This window comes from Sus scrofa, chromosome 1 (genome assembly GCF_000003025.6).
Source record: "Sus scrofa isolate TJ Tabasco breed Duroc chromosome 1, Sscrofa11.1, whole genome shotgun sequence".
Lineage (NCBI taxonomy): Eukaryota > Metazoa > Chordata > Mammalia > Artiodactyla > Suidae > Sus > Sus scrofa.
Window position 1 is genome coordinate 168668618 of NC_010443.5, and position 26909 is coordinate 168695526.

A 26909-nucleotide genomic window follows, 5' to 3' on the forward strand; every position below is an offset into this window, starting at 1 on the left:
GTTCTACAGGGCAGCTTGGCTGCCATCTTTGTTCTTGTCTCCAGTGCATACTCAAAACTATGGCTTCCTTCTCCCTTTTTCCTCACTCAAAATTCTTTACCTTCTACCTTCTAGCTTCCAGAAATTTGCTGAAACCTCTTGCTAAAGATTGTCTCCCTCTTTCTTTTTTACTTGTTGTCAGTTTATACCATTTCAGTTACATTAATGGGGTCTTAGAGGGAGAGGTTTCAAACACATGTGCTCAGCCTGTCTGCCATTTTATCTGAAAGCACAAAGTGAACCATTTTAAATATTAGAAGTTATATTACTACATTCTCTGTAAGTCTTTAAAAATATAATTAAATTTCATCTTTTGGGAATGATATAAACCTGGCTCTTTCTGAAGATAGAAAGCTAATCAGAGGGCCACAAAATCTCTTCCTTAGGGTTCCAATTTGTTTTTTAATGCTACATAAGATTTTCTACTTTTAACAATCCCATTTATAGTCTTTAGTATTTCATCATGCCAAAAAAGTGGCTAATTCTTGTTACAATGCCTGTGACCTTTGGCTTATGGGTGTGTAACTAAATGCCTGGAAATAAGTATCCATGAAAAAAGTATAGACACATAAAATGAAGAAATTCTCTAAAACTTTGGTATATCCCATTAATGATTTCACTGTTCACTGTACTTGGGACAGCTCTATAGTAAAATGACATATTACAGGTTTCTTTACCCTGCCAGAAATGGGAAAGTACTTGGTGTAATGTTTTCTTTGCTTACATTGGATGCATGCGGTGAAGCTGGTTTATTTTTGGTCATTTCCTGTCTATGAACACTGTGGTACTTTAGCCAACAGTACTATAATAAAATATAATGTATAAAATGAATTTCCACACCTACAAATGTTGTAATAGAAATTCATAAAATACGCTATTATAGGAATCAGCACCACTTACTCATTGGGAAAAGAATCTTCCGAAATACTTTAAGTCTTTCTGTTCTAACCTGTTATAAAATGCATAAAGATTTTTTAAAAAACCCATAATCCTCTGAAATATTATCTTTTTTTCCATTTAGGCATTTAAGAATATGTTCTCCATTTAGCTTGGCTTTCAGGAACTTGTTCCTTTATCGAATTAAGTTAATCACCCTATCTTTTCATAGAGTCCTCTACTACTCACGAAGACATGGTATATTTTTCTGATTCATTCTTATATAAAAATTGATTCAGATGAAGATTTGGACTTGAAATTAATTACTAAAGATCTTGAAGATAATTCCTACTTGATGGCAGACTGCCTACCATTATATAAATAATAATGTGGAAATGTATTGGGCTTAATGGAAAAACAAATTTTAAAGCACAGATCCTCCAAGAGGAATACCACATTTCTTAGAGCATAAATTTAGACTAGACAGGGGTAAAACCTAGACCAAGTGACCCTGTCACCTACTCTAAAAAGTTTAAATAACCCTTGAATCCGCTTTCTCCTTCACTCCCCACAACCCCTAAGTCCTACTTTCATGGTCTCTTAAATATCTGATATATCTGTGTTCTCTTCTTTTATTAATAATTATCAGTAAAATGTATTTAACTAAGCATGAAATATGGTTTAGAATATAATTTCTAGTCTTCATAACAACTCTGAAAAAAACTACCACCATTTAACATACCAAGAAATGGAACTACAAAGAAATTAAACAACTTGCCCCCAAAGTCATCTGTTTATCTATAGCAGATCTGGGATTTGAACTAAGCTCTGTCTGATTTTCTGGCCAACACCTTTTCCACTACACAATGCCTTCTTTTTTATTATGCTCTCATATGGACTAGTTGACACTACTGCCCTGGTCTTCTTACTGATCTCCCTCCATCCAGTCTCTCCCTGTCAAATCCTCCACAACGTTGACCAGTTTATCTGTCTCAAGTAGGTTCTTATGGGCAGAGAACATATCTTATTCATCTTTTTACCCCAATATCAGCACCTAGCTCCATGCATGGCATGTTGGAGGTGCTTAAAAACTTTCATTGAATATGGTTCTCTTACTTTTTTTACTTAAAAATCTTTTTCTACTCCTCAACCTTATAGGACTTTTCATCTTCAGCTTCAGCTACTACTCCCCCATATGTTTCAATGTTTCAGCCATATTGAAATTGTTTTTAACTGTATATGTTATCTATAATTAGGCTTCTGTGCCCTTCTTCATTCTATTTTTCTTATCTAAAGTGTGTTTCCACCTTCTACTTCTGCTGAAATTATACTATTCATTTTTCAAGGACCAGTCCTAATGCTGCCTCTCTTTGAAACCTGACTTCTCCCCCCTAGAAAAATTAGTTGTTTCTTCCTCTGTGTTTCCATAGCATATTGTTTAATATTCATTGTATGATAATAACTGTATTGTATTAGAGTTAAGGTATAAATTTATATTGCTTTTCATCCTCCATCCAGATTGGGAGCACTTTAAGGGCAAAAAAGCAATTTATCTTCATATCCTTGATGTCCATCACAATACCTGACACATAATAAGCTCTCCAGATCAATCTATTTGTTTAATAAGGTTGAAGTCATTACAGTTTAGAAACATATCCAAAGTGTTAAATTTAATTGCAAAGTATGATTAAGATCAGTTATATTTCTGGTATTATAGCCCAATAAAAGAGAAGAAATTTTTTATATATCTAAAAACTTGCACATGAGTTCCCTGGTGGTTCAGTGGGGCAAAGATCCAGCATTGTCACTGCTGTGGTGCAGTTTGCAGCTGTGGTGTGGGTTTGATCCCTGGCCTGGGAACTTCTGCATGTTGTAGGCATGGCCAAAATAAAAAATAAAAACAAAAAAAGTTAGACATGATTTCTCTACTGCCTGTCCTTGCCAATGCAGATGAGTTGGTTGCCTGTGACAGAATTTTTAGAACAGTGCCCTGTATAACTGGGCTTTTAGCAAATATTTGGCAAATAAATGACTGAACAAATGAAAAACTGTATATGTACGTTTGACTAAAAAGATGTGGACATATCTACTAAGCATACAAGGAAAACTCAAGGACAATCGCCAACATATGAACATGATGAGGACACTTCCCAAATTATTTTTTATGGAAATTAGAGCACACTTTGCCTGGGGAATATGTTCCTCTGTTCCATATTGGCCAGAGTTTGAGGCTAACCTCAAGCCTTATTCAGAAAATAGCTGAAATGGGTTTGGTCTTGTATGACCTATTTAACAGGGGCTTTGTTTCCCATCTAGAGCCTAGGAAGCTTGCCATTTGTTTTTACTGTTTCAGGTAAGGTTTATGAAAGTTGGAAATTCTTTCTGCTTTGTTTTGTAACTGTACAACTGTTTTGCTGAGCCTAGATTTATCATTGCACTTATTTTCCTAACAGTTTGCTTGACAAATCTTTAAACAAAATGAGTAATACTTTTCTAGTAATAGACATTTAATTTTATAATTTTTATTCTTAAACTTTTAATCATATGGAAAAAGGTAAACTGGACACTTCCAAATATGTGATATAAAATAACATGACATTTCTCAAAGGAGTTACTTATATTTTTGGTACATAGCTCTGATTCCTTATTTTTAAAACAGACTTCTTTTGCTGGGTATCATGACCATCTGGCCTCATTACCTCAATTAGCTATCATTTTTCTTGCCTTGAGTTTACTTCTTTCTTCATTATTTTTCTTTGCCTTACCTGTAAAAACCTTTTTACTAACCCTTAGCCTGTGTCTGTATCACTGCTCTGCCCCTTTGCTCAAACCAGTTTATGGTTAAAACACCCTCCTTAAGATTTAGTAGATACTCATAAGAAGCTTCATAATTGTCTCATTTCATTAATTCATTGACGAAATACTTATTGAGCACAACATGTGTTGTGAGCTGTGCTAGGTGCTGGATCTGCTAGAATGAATGTGACAGAGTTTGACCCCTCAAGGATCACACAGTGTTTAGTAAGGCAGACACATAAACAAGTATTTGCCATGCAGTGTGGTAAGTGCTGTAATAGTGGTTTGTATTCTTTTCATCAAGCCTTCTTTATTTTAGTGGCATTGAAGTGTAATTCCTATCCTTTATCCTAGTCTAGAAATGTTTATGTGCTCTACATAGCTCAACACAAAGTTATCACACAAGGCGCAATAGAAGGTACTCATTTTTGGTCTATTATCAGCCTTTTCCTTTATAGGATTATCACCTAGTATTATTCACACACCACCTTTCATTGAGTGTTTGATTACTATCATGTGGTAATCGTTGTCTTGAGCACTAGTCTGGCATAAATCAAGCTTTGTTGTACATTCTTGGTTGCATATTCACTTAGAGTTGATTGTTTAGCCAGCTTCTTGTTGTATAGATAAGTGTGTTACACGATAACAGGTGCCTATGAAATAAATACATGTAACTCTAGTAAAGCATAATAAACCAATAGAGGGTGATGGTTTGTCCATCTTACTTCCAACATCAGCATTATAAAACTTTTGAAGATTTTTAATAGTACAGTGCATTGTGAAAAATCCATTACTAAGTTCCAGATCCTCCAAAAAAAATGTGATCTTTAGCCTCAAGGAACTTATTTACCTGGTAGAGGAGGTACCTATAATTATAAATACATAATTAAGTATGAAAAGTGATGTGTTGGAGAAGTGTACAAAATTCCACAGGAGCACAAAGGAGAGCAAAGTGCTAATATTATGAAGGGCAAATAAATACTGTCTAAAAGCAAAGTTCCAGAATGAAAACCAAACATTGTTTGAATTTTGAGATTGAGTAAAACAAATAGTTATGTCTGCATTTACAAAGCAGAAAATTTGAGCTGGATCAAGCTATTTCTTTTCTCCTTCAAAGAGTTATCATTTAGGTAACCTTTTACAAAAATGTGGCTCTACTTTGAAAATAATAACAATTATCACATTCAGTAGAGTATGTGAAGTGATTCTCTATATATGTAAGGTAATTTTACATATATATATATGTATATATGAACACACACATATATATAGAGAGAGTAAGTGGTAGATTATTTTTATCATTTCTTATTTCAAAATGGGGAGGAAATCTTCATTGGTTTTACTGCTTGTAACTGTAGTATAATACACTTGCAAAATTTCAAACAACAATGAAATATTCAAAAACAGACAAAGTTACTGCTTAATCCAATTTCAGAGAGAGAAGCTGTTGTTAGCAGTTATTATATGAATTCCCAAGTGTTTTATAAATATATTTTTATATTAAATGGTTCTTACTATAAAAAAAAAAGTTTTTTTCAGCCAGAGAGTAGAATGCTTTATAGATTAGGAAAACCTATTTATTTGACCTATAAAAATATCCATTATATACTAATGAATTGTTTTAAAAGTAAATAACTATCAATCATCTCTCATTCATATAAATAATTTGGGTTTAAAAGTGCTATTTTTTTTGTTCACATGTGCCTCTTTTTGAATTAAAATACATTAAAAATAAAATACACTATTTGAATTCTAAAATACATATGAATTTTAGAATTTTTGTAATATTCTATTGACAATTAGTCTTTGGTGCTCTGGGTTTAATTATTGAAGTGAAAAAAGTGAACATAAAACTTCAAATACCTTGTCTAATAGGTCTTTATATTCTGTTAATTTACTTTGCATGGTAAGATTTTCATTTAAAATTATATGTTGGGTTTTCCAGGTCTTTGGACTCAGGACTCACCAGTGCTTTACAAGGTCTGTCTGTCACAGACACACATCTTGTTGAAGTGGATGGGGACACACTTTCCTTGTATGGCTCAGGAGCACTGGAATGTCTGGATCGGAATTGGAGCGTGCAAACAGCAGGAATGGTGACAACAGTGTCCTTCACTTTCATAGAATTTGATGAAATTGTCCAAGTGCTTCCCAAATTGAAGATTAAGTTTCCTAATTCTCTGGTAAACACTTCCTTTTAGTAGTATTTTTGAATTATTCTCAGCCATGACTTCTATATTCAGGCCAAAGACCTGTTTTAACTTTTATTTATATGGCTTCTATTTGGCAGAGAGACTAAGTTCTTATGTTGATTTTCTGAATCTGGGATTTAAATTAGTATTTATAAATGGCCTTGCAGTCTTCTGTTAATGTTGGAAATTATCTCTCTAGAAAATGCTTCCTTATGGAATATAAAGGACTAATGTAATTTTATTCAAATTATGTGTTTTTACTTTATAAAGCATTCAACAGAACCTCACTTAACTCTATATTATATATTCATTTATTATACCTGGTATTAATGGGACATGTATATTTACATATAAATTGTATAGTCATCCCCTTACAACATTTAAAATAATTTTAACAGCTCATTAGAATTACTTTGAGAAATTAGCTTCTTCCAATTATGGTATTATTGTATTATTTATGAGTATGTGCTTGCAGAAAATGTGATTTCCATGATAAGTTCTCGCTTGAGTTTTTAACACCATTGTGTTTTTCTGTTAGCCGAGTGATTTCCCTTACCTACCCTTTTATAGCGATTTTTTTCTTTTGTTATATTTTCCTCCCTAAGAAAGATAGAAGTGGAGACAGTATGTTTGGAAAAGATCATCTAAATTCACAAACAGAATATTTAAATTAGCATTTCAGTTTTAATGATTTTATTTTCCAGTAGCCAGTTTAAGTAGCCTAAATATTAATTAGCAAGATAGAAGTAATAATGGTTAACTAATTCTCAGAAGCACTGTGAGCCCAGTATTTATAAAGTTCTAAAAATGTCATTTCTAATATTTTCTTTGCAGATTTAATCTCAGTGTAAAGAATTTAAAATCATTGTACTGCCTGAAAAAGTCTGAATTATTGTATATTTATATAATTTTTAAGAATCTTAGTTTGTTAATAAACAGGGAAAGGTCCTTTGCAGAAGGAAAATCACTTTGAATCCAATACTGGACAGATTAATGTAGTCTAGCAATAATGATGCAGTAGATGAATTCAAGTTAATATAAATTTAATACATTCAGTTGGTTTACTGTAATTGAAAACATATTAGCTAAGCCTGAAGTTTATAGATTTATTTGGAAAATGATCAGTGAAGCTATATTGTGAACATTTTAAGATGGTTTAACTCAATATTCAGCTCTTTTTTTGTTTGTTTTATTATTATAGCACCTTAAATTCAAGGAAACAAATCTTATAATGCTGCAGCAGTTTAATGCACTAGCACAACTCCGTCGTGTTGACCAGTTGACAGTTGATCCTCAAGGAAATCCAGTTGTCAGTTTTACACTCTGGAAATATTATGTCCTATTTAGGCTGAGTCATTTTAGCATGCAGAAAATAAATGGAACAGAGGTAAGCTAATCACTAAGTCAACTGTAGAATTTAAAATGTTCCTTTAGAATACAAAAATACGATACCTTTTAAAATTGTACCTCACAAAATCAAACACCTCGGAATACACCTGACCAAAGAGATAAAGGACCTATATGCCGAGAACTATAAAAATTTAATCAAAGAAATCAAAGAAGATGTAAAGAAATGGAAAGATATTCCATGTTCCTGGATTGGAAAAATCAATATTGTGAAAATGGCCATACTACCCAAAGCAATCTACAGATTCAATGCAATCCCTATCAAATTACCCATGACATTTTTCACAGAACTAGAACAAACAATCCAAACATTTATATGGAACCACAAAAGACCCAGAATCACCAAAGCAATCCTGAGAAACAAAAACCAAGCAGGAGGCATAACTCTCCCAGACTTCAAGAAATACTACAAAGCCACAGTCATCAAAACAGTGTGGTACTGGTACCAAAACAGACAGACAGACCAATGGAACAGAATAGAGAATCGGAAATAAACCCTGACACCTATGGTCAATTAATCTTTGACAAGGGAGGCAAGAACATAAAATGGGAAAAGGAAAGTCTATTCAGCAAGCATTGCTGGGAAACCTGGACAGCTGCATGCAAAGCAATGAAACTAGAACACACCCTCACACCATGCACAAAAATAAACTCAAAATGGCTGAAAGACTTAAATATACGACAGGACACCATCAAACTCCTAGAAGAAAACATAGGCAAAACACTCTCTGACATCAACATCATGAATATTTTCTCAGGTCAGTCTCCCAAAGCAATAGAAATTAGAGCAAAAATAAACCCATGGGACCTCATCAAACTGAAAAGCTTTTGCACAGCAAAGGAAACCCAAAAGAAAACAAAAAGACAACTTTCAGAATGGGAGAAAATAGTTTCAAATGATGCAACGGACAAGGGCTTAATCTCTAGAATATATAAGCAACTTATACAACCCAACAGCGAAAAAGCCAATCAATCAATGGAAAAATGGGCAAAAGACCTGAATAGACTGTTCTCCAAGGAAGATATACAGATGGCCAGCAAACACATGAGAAAATGCTCAACATCGCTGATTATTAGAGAAATGCAAATCAACTACCATGAGATACCACCTCACACCAGTCAGAATGGCCATCATTAATAAATCCACAAATAACAAGTGCTGGAGGGGCTGTGGAGAAAAGGGAACCCTCCTGCACTGCTGGTGGGAATGTAAACTGGTACAGCCACTATGGAGAACCATAATGGAGATACCTTAGAAATCCATACATAGAACTTCCATATGATCCCACAATTCCACTCTTGGGCATATATCTGGACAAAGCTCTACTTAAAAGAGACACATGCACCCGCATGTTCATTGCAGCCCTAGTCACAATAACCAGGACATGGAAACAACCCAAATGTCCATCGACAGATGATTGGATTTGGAAGAGGTGGTATATATACACAATGGAATACTACTCAGCCATAAAAAAGAATGCCATGATGCCATTTGCAGCAACATGGATGGAACTAGAGAATCTCATCCTGAGTGAAATGAGTCAGAAAGACAAAGACAAATACCGTGTGATATCACTTATAACTGGAATCTAATATCCAGCACAAATGAACATCTCCTCAGAAAAGAAAATCATGGACTTGGAGAAGAGACTTGTGGTAGCCTGATGGGAGAGGGAGGGAGTAGGAGGGATCAGGAGCTTGGGCTTATCAGACTTAGAATAGATTTACAAGGAGATCCTGCTGAATAGCATTACGAACTTTGTCTAGGTAATCATGTTGCAACAGAACAAAGGGTGGGGAAAAAAAATGTAATTGTAATGTATACATGTAAGGATAACTTGATCCCCTTGCTGTACAGTGGGGAAAAAAAATAAAATAAATAAGTAAATAAATAAAATGTTCATTTATAGGGGAAATAGTCTTAAAAATGGCCAGGAATTAAGTAACTGTGATAGAACTTTTGAGAAACAATTTTTTTTATTGTGATATTTAAATATCAAAAAGCTAAAAATCTATTTATCTAAAAACTTCTAAGATACCAGACAGATTTTGAAAATAAAATAGTAACCAGGTCAAGGTGAATAGTACTTTTTATATTGCCTGTAAGATTTCAGAGAAGTAAAGTGTTGGTAGAATGATAGTTTAGAAAAAAATAACATTTATGTAAGTAATGTGATCTTCATATTTTTCAAAGTGCTTTGCAAACCATCTGGCATGCAAAAGGGCATGGGGAAGTGATATTGAATATCAATCAGGGTTGTGATAAAGGAAGGAAAGAATAACATGGGAAAAAAGAATGTACATAGGGAAAGATGTGTGATTTTAAAAAGCAGAGGAGAGGAGAAGGAGAAATAAGCAAGGGGGAAATGTAAAAGAAGAGGAAGAAAAGATGAGTGAAGAAGGAACTAAAATAGTTGTAAGTAAACATCTGGATTGCTGTGTTAATAGTTCATAACAGCTGCTTGTGGCCTATCTGCTTTGTATAACTTGGACCTGGAGCCTGAATAATTGAAAGATTATTAGTGAAGGGTTATTTTTCAGATTGATTCTGCTGAGCTTCACAGAATCAGAGGTAATCCCCCAGCTATCCAAAGATCATATTCTCTTTAAAATATCACTTTGGAAGAAAAGAGAGAAACGATGCCTCTTCCTCTACCGTGGAATTCCAGAACTGAATTAAAATATTCCCCCAAAGGAAAATACTTTAATATGCTGTTAGTATCTTTGTGATTGTCTCTTAAAATTCAGACCTCCTTATTGTAAGATGAACTATAATCAACTTTGCTAGCATGGTGGTAATAGAAGCTGTATTTCCCTGCAGCTGATACACTACAAGTAATTCTGGCGTAAAACTCCAAAAATCTAGCATACCATGGGGGTGACTGGAGGCCTCTGGGTCAATGTACAAGAGCCGTGTGAAATTTGTCTCAACCATGGTAGGCCCGTGACAGCAGTTTCAGCCATCCGTTGAAGATGTAGTGCAAATCTAGAACCTTCAGATGGCTACTGATTTCACTGACTAGTTCTCAAGAGATTTGGTTCAGTTTTGTTACCCTCATGGTACTTCCCCAGAGAGGTTGTGAGTCACTGCTCAGAGCTAATAGTTATTTCCAAAAGTTTCCAAAGCTAGACTGGACTAAAAGTAGAATGGTTATTTTAGCTATGAGTGAGGAATTCTCCCTCATTAATGGCCAAACCATTGTCTCAGTTAACTCTAAATAATGTATTTACCCAAATGTACACCACTACTAAAAATGCACTAATTATTGTAGAACCTTGAAATAGGAAGGAACAGTATAATGTAGTCATATGAAGTAGAGAAGAATGAGAAAGAACCAATGTAATTTATTGTGATTTAAAGTTCTAAAAATGTCAATACCAGGGATATTTGACCTTTTAATAAAAGACTTAAACCTGTTTATCTTATCCTTGAAGATATATAATACTATTATACTCTATTTCTACTTCTCTTTGTATAAGAAAGAATGATATTGCTAGAGGTGGAATTAAATTGAATTTTGAGCATCAAAAGAAGATGGAGTAGTGGCCTGCATTGGCCACTAGGTGACCATATTAGACCAAACAACTCAGTTATTAGCTGAAGGAAGGATTCCAGGGAGCAGCAGCATCATTAACTATGAACTTCTAAGGAAGGGAAGGGAAAGAGTCAGTCTGCATTCATACATGGGTATAAGATGCTTGTGAATTATGAGTTTATTTTCCTGAAAATGCCTGTGGAGTATATTATAGCTAGTATTAGGAATATATTTTTTAAAGATCCAAAATTTAACTATACCAGAGTTTCTCAACCTCAGCACTGTTGACGTTTCGGATTAGATAATTCTTTGTTTTGGGGACTGTCCTGTGCACTGTAGGACATTTAACAACATCCCTGGCTTCGACCCACAAGATTCTAGTAGTACCCCTCCACTAGTTGCGATAAGCCAAAAATGTCTCTAGACATTGCCAAATGTTCCCTAGGGGTCAAAATGACCCCGCTGTGAACCACTGAATTATATAGACAGACTAATAGTACTTAAAATGCAAGCAACCTTATTTTATATTAAAAGTATTTCCCAGATATTAATACAAGTCCTTCTTTTAGCTTTTAGTAGTTTCTTGGTTAACTTAGGAATGAGCCCTCACAGGGAATATACCTGTGACAAATTATTCCTTATGGGGAGAAAAAGGTAAATATAATTTCAGAATGAATAGGAATGTCTTTCCTAATCCAATGTTCATTCCCTGAAGAAGGGACAAAATTATCCTTTTAGGAACAAGGTATGAAAAACACCTCAGCTTACCTTTGCCACATTATTAAAGTTAATCTAGGAGTTCCCATCGTGGTGCAGTGGAAACAAATCTGACTAGTATCCATGAGGATGCGGGTTTGATCCCTGGCCTTGCACAGTGGATTAAGGATCCGGCGTTGCTGTGAGCTGTGGTGTAGGTCACAGACAAGACTCAGATCTGGTGTGGCTGTGGCTGTGGCTGTGGCTGTGGCTGCGGCTGTGGCTGTGGTGTAGGCCAGCAGTTATACCTCCAGTTTGGCCCCTAGCCTGGGAGCTTCCTTAAGCCATGGGTGCAACCAAGAAGCTATAGGATTTCTGAAAAAAATTCATTAAGATTTAAGGTGTCTCAAGTATAATTCTCAGGAAACATGGCTTCTAAGTCAGAGCTAACTCATCACCTCTCAGCCATACTGCATCACTACAAGCCACATTTGAACATCTCCATTCTAATCAAGCACAGAGAGAAAAGAGAACTATCAGGGAAAACTGTCCTCTTACAGCCCAGGAATATGTACTTTCCTGGACTAAAAGAAAATATTTAATCTGGACATTTTTTTTGAAATTGTGTTAGTGGTATCAAGCTAAGATACAATGTCATTTTTGACCCCTCCTCATTATATCTCTTCAGGTAACACAAAATGATATGATAATGGCTGAAAGGCTCTTTGGAATCCTAGCACATGTAGCATCTTCTGAGTTACCCCAGTACCGTCTGATTTCAATTCTGGGTGATGCCAGGTAAGCTTAATTTCTATAGTTTTTATGGAAGTACTGTTGTACTAGAAAAGGGGGATACATTCTGCAAACTCCTAATTGTGCCATTTATGCAACCTGCCAACATTTATTATAAATTTGTTTTGTGTCTGGCCCTCTCCAAAGTATTGGAGATATAAAGATGATAAGATAAAGTCTTTGCTCTTGCATGGCTTATAAGCTAATAAATTGAGGGTGTGTAACATTTCAGATGCTATAAGAGAGGTCCATATGGGCATAGGAGAGACTAACTACATTTTGGAAGGACATTGGGAAAGCCTTCATAAAGAAAGAAACATTTTTCTAGTGCTTCAGGAATGAATAGGAATTATACAGGTAGAAAGTATGGGAGAAAGAGATCTGCAAAGGTACAGGGAATTGTAAATAGTTCATTGTAATTGGTGCATTAGATGGTTAGGAATTGTAATAGGAAATGAAGCTAGAAAGATTGATTGTGATCTGATTTTGAAAAGCCTGGAAGTCCATGAAAAATGACAATGAATACTGTGCTTTGTAATTAAGCCCAACAATCATATGGTTGGATTCATATTCTAGAAAGGCTGCCATGTGAGAGGATAGAGATGGAAGGAATGGGGACCAATCAAGACGCTAGTCTGTAGTCCAGAAGAGAGATTATGAGGGTCTGAACTAAGACAGTGAGAATGGAGAAGAGGATAATTTGAAAAATCTTTAGAAAAAGTATACCTGAAAGAAAGCACTGACTGACAGGATGTGGCATGGATAGACGGAGAAAAGTTGAAGATGGGTGTCAGTCATGATTCATTCGTACATGAGAGATATCACTCTGGCTAGAGTATGGAAAAAAAGCAATTGATATACAGGAAATTAGTTGTCTACAAAACCATTGGGAAGGATGGCGAAGCAGTCTCCAGACTGGGTCTGAAGAAGATCCCAGATCGATATCACAGAACCATTCCACCAAGGAAACTGTCACCTTTGCTATATTTTTTAATTTTTTAATATATTGTAAAAATGAAAACTTATTCAAATTAAATAAAATTTTACTAAATTCCCAGTCAAAAACCCCAGTGTGATATTTTCAGCCAACTAAACAAGATAAATTTGTATCTTAGAAAGGTATTCATCATTCCAAGTTTATAAAAATGATTCTGCTATACTTTCTATTACTTCTGTAAGATCTGACACATTTAGTTCACAAAATTCAAAAGTTTTGTGTGGTAAAAAACACCATAAAGTTAAAACACATGAGCAGGATTCCCTGGTGGCTTGGTGGGTTAAGGATCCAGTGTTGTCACTGCTGTGACTATGGTTCCTGCTGTGGCATGGGTTTGATCCCTGGCCCAGGAACTTCTGTATGCTACAGGCACAGCCAAAAAAAGAGAGATGAGCAGACAGAAGGAATATGTTTGCAACATATTAAACAATTTTTTAAAGAAGTCCTACAGATTTAACAAGAAAAAGACAGTGAACATGATAGAAAAAAAGGACAAAGCTTATAAATAGAGAATTCAAAATTAGAAATACAAGTGGATAAATAACATAAGCTCAAACTCACTTGTAATCAGAGAAATAAAAATTAAAATAATTACATGTCACTTTTGCCAATGAGATTGACTTTAATAAAATCAATAGTTTATTAGTATTCAGGGGAATATACATTCTACACTCCTGGTGGAGTATAACTTGATGCTGACTTTTGGAGCAAGGTGTTTTGGCAATATCCAGCCTTTTTCCAACCCATAAGTTCTAGTAGTAGGAGTGTATTTTATTGTAATGACACATATGAGCACAAAAGATTTATATACAAGATTGCCATTACTTTATTCTTTGTAATAGTCCAACTTTGGAAATAACTAAATGCCTAATAATAGGGAAAGTAAATAAGTTATGATATTTCTACACTATGAATGAAGTATCTATACACTGTCTGCATTACATTCATATAACTGTAAAAAAAAAAAAGAAGAAGAAAATATTGAGGTAGGTCTCCTGTTCTTGCATAAAATGATCCAGAGAAAGATAGTTAATTAAATAAAATGGGGCATAAAACAATATTTATATTGTGACATAAGTTATTATAAAAATCAATAAAATAAATATGTATGTATATAAGTATAAAAGCATAGAAAGGAAGCTAGAAGGATGAACAGCTGAAAGCTGACAGAACATGGATGTTTGGAGTAGTGGAATAGTTGAAAAGTGGTTTTCAAGTTTTACTCCATGTATGTCTGTGTAATTTGAAATTTGGGGGGAATATATTGAATTTCTTTTCTGAAAAGGGTGAGTTTGGTTGTTTTGATAATCTTTTGCATTAAAAACAACTAAAAATACTAAGTAAAGTAAAAAAAGCACTCCATTAAAGTATTGAATTTTCTTATAAGATAAAAAATAATTACCAAACCAAGATCATGAGAAAAAGAACATTAAGAAGTAAGGACTTCGAGAATAGACTTGTGGTTGCCAAGAGGGAAGGGGAGGGAGTGTGAGGGACTGGAAGCTTGGGGTAAATAGATGCAGAATGTTGCCTTCGGGATGGATTAGCAATGGGATCCTGCTGTGTAGCACTGGGAACTCTGTCTAGTCACTTATGATGGAACATGTAATGTGAGAAAAAAGAATGTATACATGTATGTGTAACTGAGTCACCATGCTGTACAGTAAATATATATATATATATATATATATATACATATATATGATATAAAAAAAAGTAAGGCAAGGACACAGACTGTTTGACCTGGAAACATTTCAGGTAAACATAAATTTTGGTTTTGCAAGGTGCAAAGGAAGAAAAATAAAAATCAAAGCCCAGGGCCCCATCTAAATTAGTGAATGTAAATTGAGATATTCCCAGAATTAATCTAGAACCCCCATGACAACACCATCAAAGGAAGGGTGTGTCAGAAATAAACCTCACTTCCTTCCCACTCTCAGAACTTTACAAGGAAAGTTGCCTTGGTGTGAGCAGAGAAGGGGCAGAGTTATCTCTAAGAAGTTGTAACCAAAGCCAGTCCTCATACAGATTTATAGCCTAAATTCAGTAATTTAAATTAAAATGCATAATTTAAAATAATATCAAAATTTAAACATTACTACCTCTAGGTAACTAGTAAAAGCAAATGCATTTTATCTCCAGAGGAAGTTATTCTCATCCTATCTCAAAGAATCGCCATGGATAGTTTTTAAGGATAATGACCAGCACACAATGAAAAAAAAAAAAATTTTTTTTGAATAGCCAAGCACACAAGGAAATCAGGCACCATGTATAAGAACAAGCAGAACAAAATGGACCACAGCAACAGTCCCACAAATACTTTAGATTTAACATTATCACTCATGGATTATAAAATGACTATGTCTAGTTTATTTCCTGGTATAAAGATAAGATTGAAAATGTCTTAAAAAAATGGGAAATTTTTAAAAAGTGATCAAGCAGATTTGAAAGGAAACCAAGGTAACTACTATAAATGAAAAATACAATAAGCAAAATTAAATCTTAAGAGGTTTAACAGCCAATTAGACACAGTTGAAAAAAGAATCAGTAAACTGAAAAATACTCTAGAGAAGAGTTTGCAGAATGTAGCACAAAGAGAAAAGAGAACATATAGAAAAATGGTTGAAGATGGAATGACTTAGAAGATTTAAAATATGTTTGATTGGAGTTTCAAAAAGACACAAAAGAGGAGTTCCCTGTGGTCTTTTGTTTAAGGATTCAGCAGCATAACTGCTGTGGCTTGGATTCAATCCCTAGCCCAGGAACTTCCACATGCCTCAGGTGTGGCCAAAAGGGAAAAAAGGACACAATAGAGAGCATGGGGTAGAGATAATGACAAAGAATTTTTCAGAAATGATGAAATACACTAATCTACACATTAAGTAAGCTCAACCATCCAAAATTTGTTAAAGTAAAAGAAATCTACACCTAGTTAAATCACAGTGAAACTACAGAGCACCAAATATAAGGTGAATTTTTTTGCAGCAACTAAGAAAAAGAGAGATTATATTCAAAGGAGTATACATCAAGAGTTGACTTCATGGAGTTCCCATTGTGGTGCAGTGGAAATTAATCTGACTAGGAACCATGAGGTTGTGGGCTCGATCCCTGGCCTTGCTCAGTGGGTTAAAGATCTGACATTGCTGTGATCTGTGGTGCAAGTTGCAGACATGGCTCAGATCTGGAGTTGCTGTGGCATAGGCCAGCAGCTGTAGCTCCAATTAGACCCCTAACCTGGGAACCTCCATATGATGTGGTTGTGGCCCTAAAAAGCAACAAAACAAAAAACAGTTGACCTCATAACAGCCACAGTGGAAGCCAGAAGACAGGGTAATAAATATGTTCAGTGTACAAAAGAAAATTAATTGCCAAGCTAGTATTCTATACACAGCAAAAAAATCTTTTAGGGGAGTTCCCATCGTGGCGCAGTGGTTAACGAATCCGACTAGGAACCATGAGGTTGTGGGTTCGGTCCCTGCCCTTGCTCAGTGGGTTAACGATCCGGCGTTGCCGTGAGCTGTGGTGTAGGTTGCAGACGCGGCTTGGATCCCGCGTTGCTGTGACTCTGGCGTAGGCCGGTGGCTACAGCTCCGATTCGACCCCTAGCCTGGGAACCTCCGTATGCTGCAGGAGCGGCCCAAAGAAATAGCAAAAAGACAAAAAAAAAAAAAATCTTTTAGGAATGAAGGTGAAATAAAGTTATTTTAAAGCAAAATAATAAAAATAAAACCTAAAAGATTTCCCATCAGTATTTCTGCACTAAAAGAAATGACAAGGCCTGTGATTAAGGCAGAAAGAAATTGTTTCCAAATAGAAATTCTGAGGTATAAGAAGATCTAAAGAACAAGGAAAGTATTAAATTTGTGGGATAAAACTAAATGAACATTTACTATATAAAACAATAATAATAATAATACATTGTATTTAAAGATATAGAATTATACTATGACAGAAGTATATGGGAGGGGTAGACGGAGATATAGTTTTCTAGGTCCTTGTGTTATCTAAGATGAAGATATAGTAATTAAGTTTAGATGTTAGTAAGTTAAGAGTGAATGTTGTAATTTCTTTGGTAGCCAAAGAATAAGTAAGAAGGACAGGGGTGAGGAATGGGAAGAAAAAAAAAAAAAGAAACATAGAACACTGGGGTCACATAGAAAGAAAAGAAAGTGTTACATTTAATTTAAATACTAGTCTGTCAGGAACTACACTTGTATCAAAACTCAGTGGCTTAAGACAAGAGCTTTTTTTTCCTGAATCTATAGGGTCAGCTGAATTATCCTTAAAAACTTATAAACCAAAAATTGACATTGCTACAAACCCACAGTTGCAGCAGAAAGTTTTAATATACCTCTGAGTAATTAATAAAAAAGGGATGTAAAATAATTGAATGACATGATTAACAAATTTGACTTACACATTTAGAGAACATTGCTCCCAACAGCTGTAGAATACAGCTTTTCAAGCATTCATGGAATATTTATAACAATTGACCCAATACTATCCAGAAAGCAAATGTCAACAGATTCTAAGGGATTCATATTGATCATACTCTCAATTAATATGCAATTAGGCTTTAAGTCAATTACAAATGTTAACCAGGAAATCCTCATATATTTGGAAATTAAGAAACATGTTTTTAAATAACCTACAGGTTAAAGACAGTTTTATTATGGAAATTTGAGACCAGTTTGAACTGAAATATCATAAAAAGAGAATATTTAAAAACTTGTGGGATTAAGTTACAGTGGTGCTAAGTGGAAATATTTTAGCTTTGAAGTGGGTACATTAGGAAATAATAAAGGCTGAAAATGGATGAGCTAAATATTTATCTCAAGAAGTTAGAAAAACAACAGAAAGACTACCCTGAAGAAGTTAAAGAAAAGAAATAATGCCATTAAAAACAAAATTAAAGAAAATTTGATGGAAAATGTGTATATAATTTTTGTAATTAAAATTAGTAAAATAAATGCAGGAAATATCTATATGTTACTTTTTTCTTTACAACAGTGAGAAAATTATGCTACTAAATATCCAATAAAAGGGACTGATGAGGTGAATTAATCTACATCCCAGTTGAATGTTACTCATTCCTTAAAATTTTAATTTCAGTGACATACACTGTATGCAGATGACATGATACTATACCTAGAAAACCCTAAGGACTCAACCCCAAAACTCCTTGAACTGATTAATAAATTCAGCAAAGTGGCAGGATATAAGATTAACATTCAGAAGTCAATTGCATTTCTGTATACCAGCAATGAAACATTAGAAAAGGAATACAAAAATACGATACCTTTTAAAATTGTACCTCACAAAATCAAATACCTCGGAATACACCTGACCAAAGAGGTATAGGACCTATATGTCGAGAACTATAAAAATATAATCAAAGAAATCAAAGAAGATGTAAAGAAATGGAAAGATATTCCATGTTCCTGGATTGGAAAAATCAATATTGTGAAAATGGCCATACTACCCAAAGCAATCTACAGATTCAATGCAATCCCTATCAAATTACCCATGACATTTTTCACAGAACTAGAACAAACAATCCAAACATTTATATGGAACCACAAAAGACCCAGAATCACCAAAGCAATCCTGAGAAACAAAAACCAAGCAGGAGGCATAACTCTCCCAGACTTCAAGAAATACTACAAAGCCACAGTCATCAAAACAGTGTGGTACTGGTATCAAAACAGACAGACAGACCGATGGAACAGAATAGAGAACCTGGAAATAAACCCTGACACCTATGGTCAATTAATCTTTGACAAGGGAGGCAAGAGCATAAAATGAGAAAAGGAAAGTCTATTCAGCAAGCATTGCTGGGAAACCTGGACAGCTGCATGCAAAGCAATGAAACTAGAACACACCCTCACACCATGCACAAAAATAAACTCCAAATGGCTGAAAGACTTAAATATACGACAGGACACCATCAAACTCCTAGAATTCTGAAAACATAGGCAAAACACTCTCTGACATCAACATCATGAATATTTTCTCAGGTCAGTCTCCCAAAGCAATAGAAATTAGAGCAAAAATAAACCCATGGGACCTCATCAAACTGAAAAGCTTTTGCACAGCAAAGGAAACCCAAAAGAAAACAAAAAGACAACTTTCAGAATGGGAGAAAATAGTTTCAAATGATGCAACGGACAAGGGCTTAATCTCTAGAATATATAAGCAACTTATACAACCCAACAGCAAAAAAGCCAATCAATCAATGGAAAAATGGGCAAAAGACCTGAATAGACTGTTCTCCAAGGAAGATATACAGATGGCCAGCAAACACATGAGAAAATGCTCAACATCGCTGATTATTAGAGAAATGCAAATCAACTACCATGAGATACCACCTCACACCAGTCAGAATGGCCATCATTAATAAATCCACAAATAACAAGTGCTGGAGGGGCTGTGGAGAAAAGGGAACCCTCCTGCACTGCTGGTGGGAATGTAAACTGGTACAGCCACTATAGAGAACCATAATGGAGATACCTTAGAAATCCATACATATGAACTTCCATATGACCCCACAATTCCACTCTTGGGCATATATCTGGACAAACCTCTACTTAAAAGAGACACATGCACCCACGTGTTCATTGCAGCCCTAGTCACAATAACCAGGACATGGAAACAACCCAAATGTCCATCGACAGATGATTGGATTTGGAAGAGGTGGTATATATACACAATGGAATACTACTCAGCCATAAAAAAGAATGCCATGATGCCATTTGCAGCAACATGGATGGAACTAGAGAATCTCATCCTGAGTGAAATGAGTCAGAAAGACAAAGACAAATACCGTGTGATATCACTTATAACTGGAATCTAATATCCAGCACAAATGAACATCTCCTCAGAAAAGAAAATCATGGACTTGGAGAAGAGACTTGTGGTAGCCTGATGGGAGAGGGAGGGAGTAGGAGGGATCAGGAGCTTGGGCTTATCAGACTTAGAATAGATTTACAAGGAGATCCTGCTGAATAGCATTACGAACTTTGTCTAGGTAATCATGTTGCAACAGAAGAAAGGGTGGGGGAAAAACTGTAATTGCAATGTATACATGTAAGGATAACCTGACCCCCTTGCTGTACAGTGGGAAAATAAAAAAAAAAAAAGAAATAAATGGTAAATTCAAGATGGTGTTAAATTCAGGATGCTGGGAGTTCCCAACATGGCTCAATGGAAACAAATCTGACTAGCATCCATGTGGACACAGGTTCGATCCCTGGCCTTACTCAGTGGGTTAAGGATCCAGCGTTGCAGTGAGCTGTGGCGTAGGTCCCAGGTGCAGCTCGGATCTGATGTTGCTGTGGCTGTGGCATAGGTCTGCAGCTACAGCTCTGATTTGACCCCTAGCCTGGGAACCTCCATATGCCGTGGGCCTAAAAAGACAAAAATAAATAAATAAATAAATAAATGGAAGTATAGTTGATTTACAATGAAAAAAAAATTTCAGTGACATAGACAATGTTTATTATGTAGCATTAAGTGAAAATGGTATAAAAAATTCAATGTAAAATATAATCTTAACTTTCTATAAAGATTCATAGAAAAAGCCTGCAAAGAAATATGTCTAAAGTGAACGATGTTGATTTATTCTATTTCTTTATACTTTTCAAATTTTGTACTCCTTACAGTTTCTAAAATGGTTGTGTTATACCCTTAGGTTGGAAAAAGGAAGACAATTTTTAAACCTTCATTTTCTGCTCCCAATCTTCAGTTCACAGTAAAGAAGTAATATCACTTCCCTTAAAAACACCCTAGTGGTAGAAACTAGAAAGTGACCTTCATGACAGTCCTCTGGAATTCTAGGCTTATGGGTCTGTGAGTGATGCTGTGAGCACTGTTTATATTCTTCAAAATCAAACAAAGCTTCCTGTTTCATTATTTACCCCCTACGAGAATCTTGCCCTGATATGCTAAAATTTGGGGGTTTTGGGTTTTTTCTTTGTTTTTACCTAAACTTAAACGAGTATACCATTTTGTTTTCTAGCTATGAGTAATACTACTGAGCCACATAATGGAATTATGAACTATTTGTGTGATTTATATGATATGTAACTAACATGTTTTCTGGGATATAAAGACTTTGAAAATGTGGTCTACTATATGTTTAATTGGGGTTTTTTGTGCTCTGTGATTTAAGTTTTACATTGATTTTTAAAGATAGTTTTTTCACTTTAGAAGTGATTGAGACATGTGTATGTCAATGATTGGTAGTTATGAAACAAAAGAATTTGAGCTGTATAGCTTAATTAGTAGAGAGATTGGGGTAGTGAACTGTTTTCAAATAAATAACTCAACAGATGTTCAGAAAAGCATATGCTACCCTATAAAGTCAACAGAAATAGACATATATTCATACATTTAGTAACTCTCTAAATCTCCTTACTGTCTTTTTATAGGAAGAAGCAATTCCGGTATCTTTTAGAAACCAAAGGGAAAAAGCCTGGTATTGCCAGTGAAGAAAATAATGATAGCAAGAGACTTGTAGGAGAAAATACAAATCGTGCTACGCTAAATTATACCACAAGAGACTTTTATAATGAAAAGCTAGAGGTAAAACTACCATTATCTTTGGAACCTGGTGCCTGGATATATCCCAAAGGTCTTGGGGCTTGGCACTTCTACGTTTCTCCCTTAATCAGTTAAGATAACCTTTTTTGTTCTGGAATGTTAGCTAGCCTTGTATACAAAGCTGAGGACAGTAGGCACCAAGGTATTAAGAAGAACTAGAGGAGTTCCCGTGGTGGCGCAGTGGTTAACGAATCCGACTAGGAACCATGAGGTTGCGGGTTCGATCCCTGCCCTTGCTCAGTGGGTTAACGATCCGGCGTTGCCGTGAGCTGTGGTGTAGGTTGCAGACGTGGCTCGGATCCCGCGTTGCTGTGGCTCTGGCATAGGCCGGTGGCTCCAGCTCCGATTCAACCCCTAGCCTGGGAACCTCCATATGCCGAGGGAGCGGCCCAAGAAATAGCAACAACAACAACAAAAGACAAAAGACAAAAAGACAAAAAAAAAAAAAAAAAAAAAGGAAGAACTAGAGTGTATAGTTTCAATATATTTAAATACAAAAAAAATGCCCCAAAGAAAGGTACCAAAAATCTAGACCAAAATAGAACCAAGGGCCCAAGTCGTTATACACTTGCTCTGAGTACTTAACTAGTCTGTGCCAGGCTGGCAGAAGACATAGAAGAACCCCCATTTCTGTTCTCTTTGCTTAGGTATTTGATGTTTTAATTCACTGTTTTCTTTTCCTACACCATTAAATTATGTGCTCTTAATCACATAACCTATTCTGTTTCCACTATAGCTATTTAGACAGAAAAGCTGGAGCCAATTCTTTATTTCTTTATGTGTTCAGAGGTAAATACTATGTTAGAGTGCTGCAGGAGCTACAAGGAAGAAAGCCAGGTAGTGACTGCCTTGATGGAACTCAGAGATAGCTGAAGAAACAAGTTATCTAAAAAGCAATAGAATATTAATATTCTACAGGAGATTTTGAGGGAACTAACATTGTGTGTGTGTGTGGTGTATATACAAAATGGCCAATCATTTTTCAAAATTTTTTAACAGATGTGAGATTCTTTATTCAAACCATATCATAGCTGAAAACTCAGTATGTCAAAAGAAAGCAAAACAGCAGAAGTGCTATTGTTGTAGAGGGAAGGGGAGGGCTTGGTTCAGAGCTTTGTTTGACTGGATCTTCTATTCTTTTTCTTTCCTCTCACCTCATCCTCAATCCTGAAGCATCTTTTGGAACCCATAGGGCTCTAAGGATTACAGCTTGAAAAGTACTTGAGAACTCAATGCAACAATATTTTTATAGCATCCTGAAAGATGTTCAGATTCTGCTTTAAATTCTGGTGCAAGAAAGGTTACTGCTTCATGAGGTAGCTATATATCACTGAACAACTCCAACAGTGAAGAAATTCTTATGCATATTAAACTGAAATCTGCCTCATAATAACTTTCTATTAGTAACCCTAGAATTGCCATATGTAAAGAGAACACCTCTTCTTGTGAAAACTTCTTCAGATATTTGAAGTCAATTTCTTGAAGTCCACTCTACAGTCATACTTTCACTCATTCCAAAATCAAGTGTTGAGCCCCTATCACACGTAACACTTGGGCTGTAAAAAGTTATTATTGTCCTTATCCTCATGAATCTAACATTCTAATGGGGAAGGCAGACATATGGAGGGATAATTGTAAATCGCTATGTCAAGAGAATAGAGGAGGAAACAGAGGAGCTTATACAGTCAAGAGAGGCTTTCCAGAGAAGAAGCTTCCTGAAATCTTAAAGGATAAAATGTAGCTATATGAGAACGTGAAAAGGGCAATTCTAGGTAATAGTACAGTTTGAATAAAAGGTATGGGAGCATGAAATAGATAAGGAGAGGGCCAGGAATTATAAGTAGTTCACTGTTCTAGCAGCACAGATACTGAGGTGGATGGTGTTAAAAGACTGAAAAGGTAGCAAGAGGGATATGTCAAAGAGATGGAACTTAATCCTTTGGCCAAGAGGAGCTTCTTGAGAATTGCCAAAAGAGGAAAATGAAAGCCAGTCTGGCAGGATTATTGGGTCCTTGTCTTCCTGAAAGAGGTTGGTTCTAGGAGTCAAAAATTAATAGTGATTTCAATAAAAGACATTAGAAAAATATCAAAGAACTGATTATAACATAAGAATAATTTCATAGAGAAACCTACAACTCTTTAAGGAATGGACAATTGAAATGATTTTTAAGTTATTTAACAGTATTAAAAAAAAAGGAAAACTTTTTTCATTTTTTTAAGTCCTATAATGTAATGTTGAATCCAAATCTTCTAGGATTTCACAGAAAAAGAAAAGCTAGACCAGATACCTAAGACTATTGATAATCCAAAAATCCTTAAAAAATGACATCAAGCAGAATATAGCAAAAGATTAAATTAATAATGAAAAATTACAGCCAAGGGTGATTTATTCCTAGGAATGTGAGAAAAATTCAATTTTAGCAAATTAATAGATCTGATATGAAAATCTATGATTATTTCTATTGACATTCAAAGGGCATTTCTCACAATTCAACATCAATCCTTATTTTTTTTCATCTCAAAAAATAGGATAAATAGAAACTGGATAGTAAGCATCATACTTGATAGGGAAATTCTAGAAATATTAGCATTAATAGTAAGCAGAATTCTAAGATGGCTTGATTCCCACCCCCTGATGTCTTCTGGTATAATCCTGATAACACTCAGGTAAAATTCCCTAAGTGCAGATAAAACCCGTGACTTGCTTCTAACCAATGAAATATGGCCAAGGGTAAAGAATTTTGTAGATATAACTAAGTCTTTGAGTTAATGGAAAGAGAGATTATCTTGGATAAGCCTGACCCAATCAGGCAAATCCTTTAAAAGAGGATCCAAGCTTTTCCTGAGAGATTTTTCTGCTGGTCTTGAAGAAGTAAGCCACTATATTTTGAGAGGGTCACATGGCAAGGAACTTCCAGAAGTTTCTGGGAGCTGAGAGCAGCCCCTTCTGCTGACAGCCTACAACAAAATGGGAATTCAGGAACTGAATTCTGTCAACAACCACTTGAATTTAGAAGAGGACGTCAAGCTTCAGAAAGGTACACAGCCTGACCAGCACACTGATTACAGCCTTGCAAAGAAGGCCTGAGCACGGCACCCAGCTATGCCTTGCCTGGGACTCTTGATAAGGGAAACTGAGATAATAGATGTGTGTTGTTTTAAACCCCCAAATTTGCAGTAATTTTTTTTTGCATAGCAGTAGAACACTAATGCATCATAAAGTTAGCCTCAAGACAAGATGTCCAATATCACCATTATTATTCATCAATACAGACAATACAATTAGACAAGAGAAAGAAATCGGTGATAACTTTAAAGAAAGGGCTATTTGCAGACAATATCATTGGATACCTGGAAATCCCAAGAGAGTTAATTGAGAAACTGTAAAAAAAACTATAAGAAAATTCAGTAATGGAGCAGAAATCAACAGCTTCCATTTAAGTAAATGACAGCCTATAGGAAAATATAATGGGAAAGAGACCCAATTCACAACAGCAACACAAAAAGATAAAATACTTAGTAACAAACTAATTAATAAGTATGTAAGATCTATATGAAATAAACTTTAAAATATTAATGAAGCGCACAAAAGATGTATGCAAATGGAGAAATCTACCATATAGCTATGACCTAATATAAAATGTCAGTTTTCCTTAATTTAAAAATTTATATTCCAGTAAAAATACCAAAAATTTTTCATTGAATTTGATCCTGCAGTACATGTGGAAAAATAAACATAAACAGCCATAAAAACTGAACAAGAAAAATAATGAGAAGACTAGCACTATAAGGTATTAAGATATACTATATTATAAAGTATTATCGGTTAAAGCAAGATAGTCATAAAAAGATAGTCTAATAGAATAGAATAGAAAATTCAAATACACATCTAAATATGAAAGAGAATTTTTATGTGATAAAGAGTAATCTCAAGTCAGATGGACTATCCAATTAGTGATTTGGGAATAACTATGAAATTGAGAAAAAAAAGCTGTATTCAGATATCTTACATCAGCATCAATTTCAAGTTTATAAGGGCAGCATAAAATCCCACAAGAAACCATGGATAATTAATATTTAGCATTGGGATGAGAAAGGCCTACAGGGGGATAAAATAAGCAGCAAGAACCAACTGAAAAAATTGCAACTAACTCCCTGAATTGTAAAAAGCTTTTAGAAGTCAGTAATAAAGCAAACCAATAATCCAATATAGGTTGTATTACCTATTCAAAAATAAATTTAAAATAATGTAATTTACCATAAAAATGAACACTATATAGAGATTAATAATAATAATATATATAGGCCTTCTATAGGGAAAGTTATTAAATTACATTGAAAGACATTGTAGAACTAAATAGATGCTTTATGGAAGAAACTTTCTCCATAGTAAAGATGTAGTTCTTTCTAAATCTATCAATACAAGGCAATTCTAATTAAAAGTTGGACAGGGTTATTTGTGGAACTTCACCAGTTGATCCTAAAGTTGTCTGATAGAGCAGAGGACCTAAAATAACACAAGAGTAGAGGTGGGGAGAACTTGCCTTGTCAGATAGGAGTATTATAGCTGTAGTAGTTAAAGTAGGCTAGGAATAGATTACATAGACCTATGGACAAAATAGAGAGCCAGAACTACCCCATGGGTAAGGAGAAACTTTGTAAAGATAGCAGATATTACAGACCAGTATAGACAGCCTATCTACTAAATGCTACTGAGGATATGCACTATCAAATCATAAATACATATTGATCCCCTATTAACACCTTACAACAAAAATTAACTCCAGATCAAATAAAAACCCAAGTACAAAAAGCAAAACTTTAAAGTTCTCATTGTAAAAATAGATGAAAATATAACCTTGATTAGGTAGGCTACAGTTTTTTAACACCACAGTGGCACAAACCAGAGGGGGGATATCTGATACATTGAGCAATTGAGCTGTTTCAAAATCAGGAATAGTTTCAATGCAGTCATAG

General features: G+C 35.0%; 1 protein-coding gene across 3 annotated transcripts in view; it reads left to right on the forward strand.

Annotated features, from left to right (window-relative positions):
• Positions 1 to 26909, forward strand: part of LRRC49 (leucine rich repeat containing 49) — a 158379-nt gene that overhangs the window by 115257 nt on the left and 16213 nt on the right. For all 3 annotated transcript variants that reach the window (XM_001928481.7, XM_005659880.3, XM_021100865.1), the window contains 4 exons: positions 5657 to 5894; positions 7105 to 7290; positions 12231 to 12340; positions 21761 to 21914. In XM_001928481.7, the coding sequence (XP_001928516.1) occupies positions 5657 to 5894; positions 7105 to 7290; positions 12231 to 12340; positions 21761 to 21914 (688 nt within the window). The remainder of the gene's footprint in view (positions 1 to 5656; positions 5895 to 7104; positions 7291 to 12230; positions 12341 to 21760; positions 21915 to 26909) is intronic.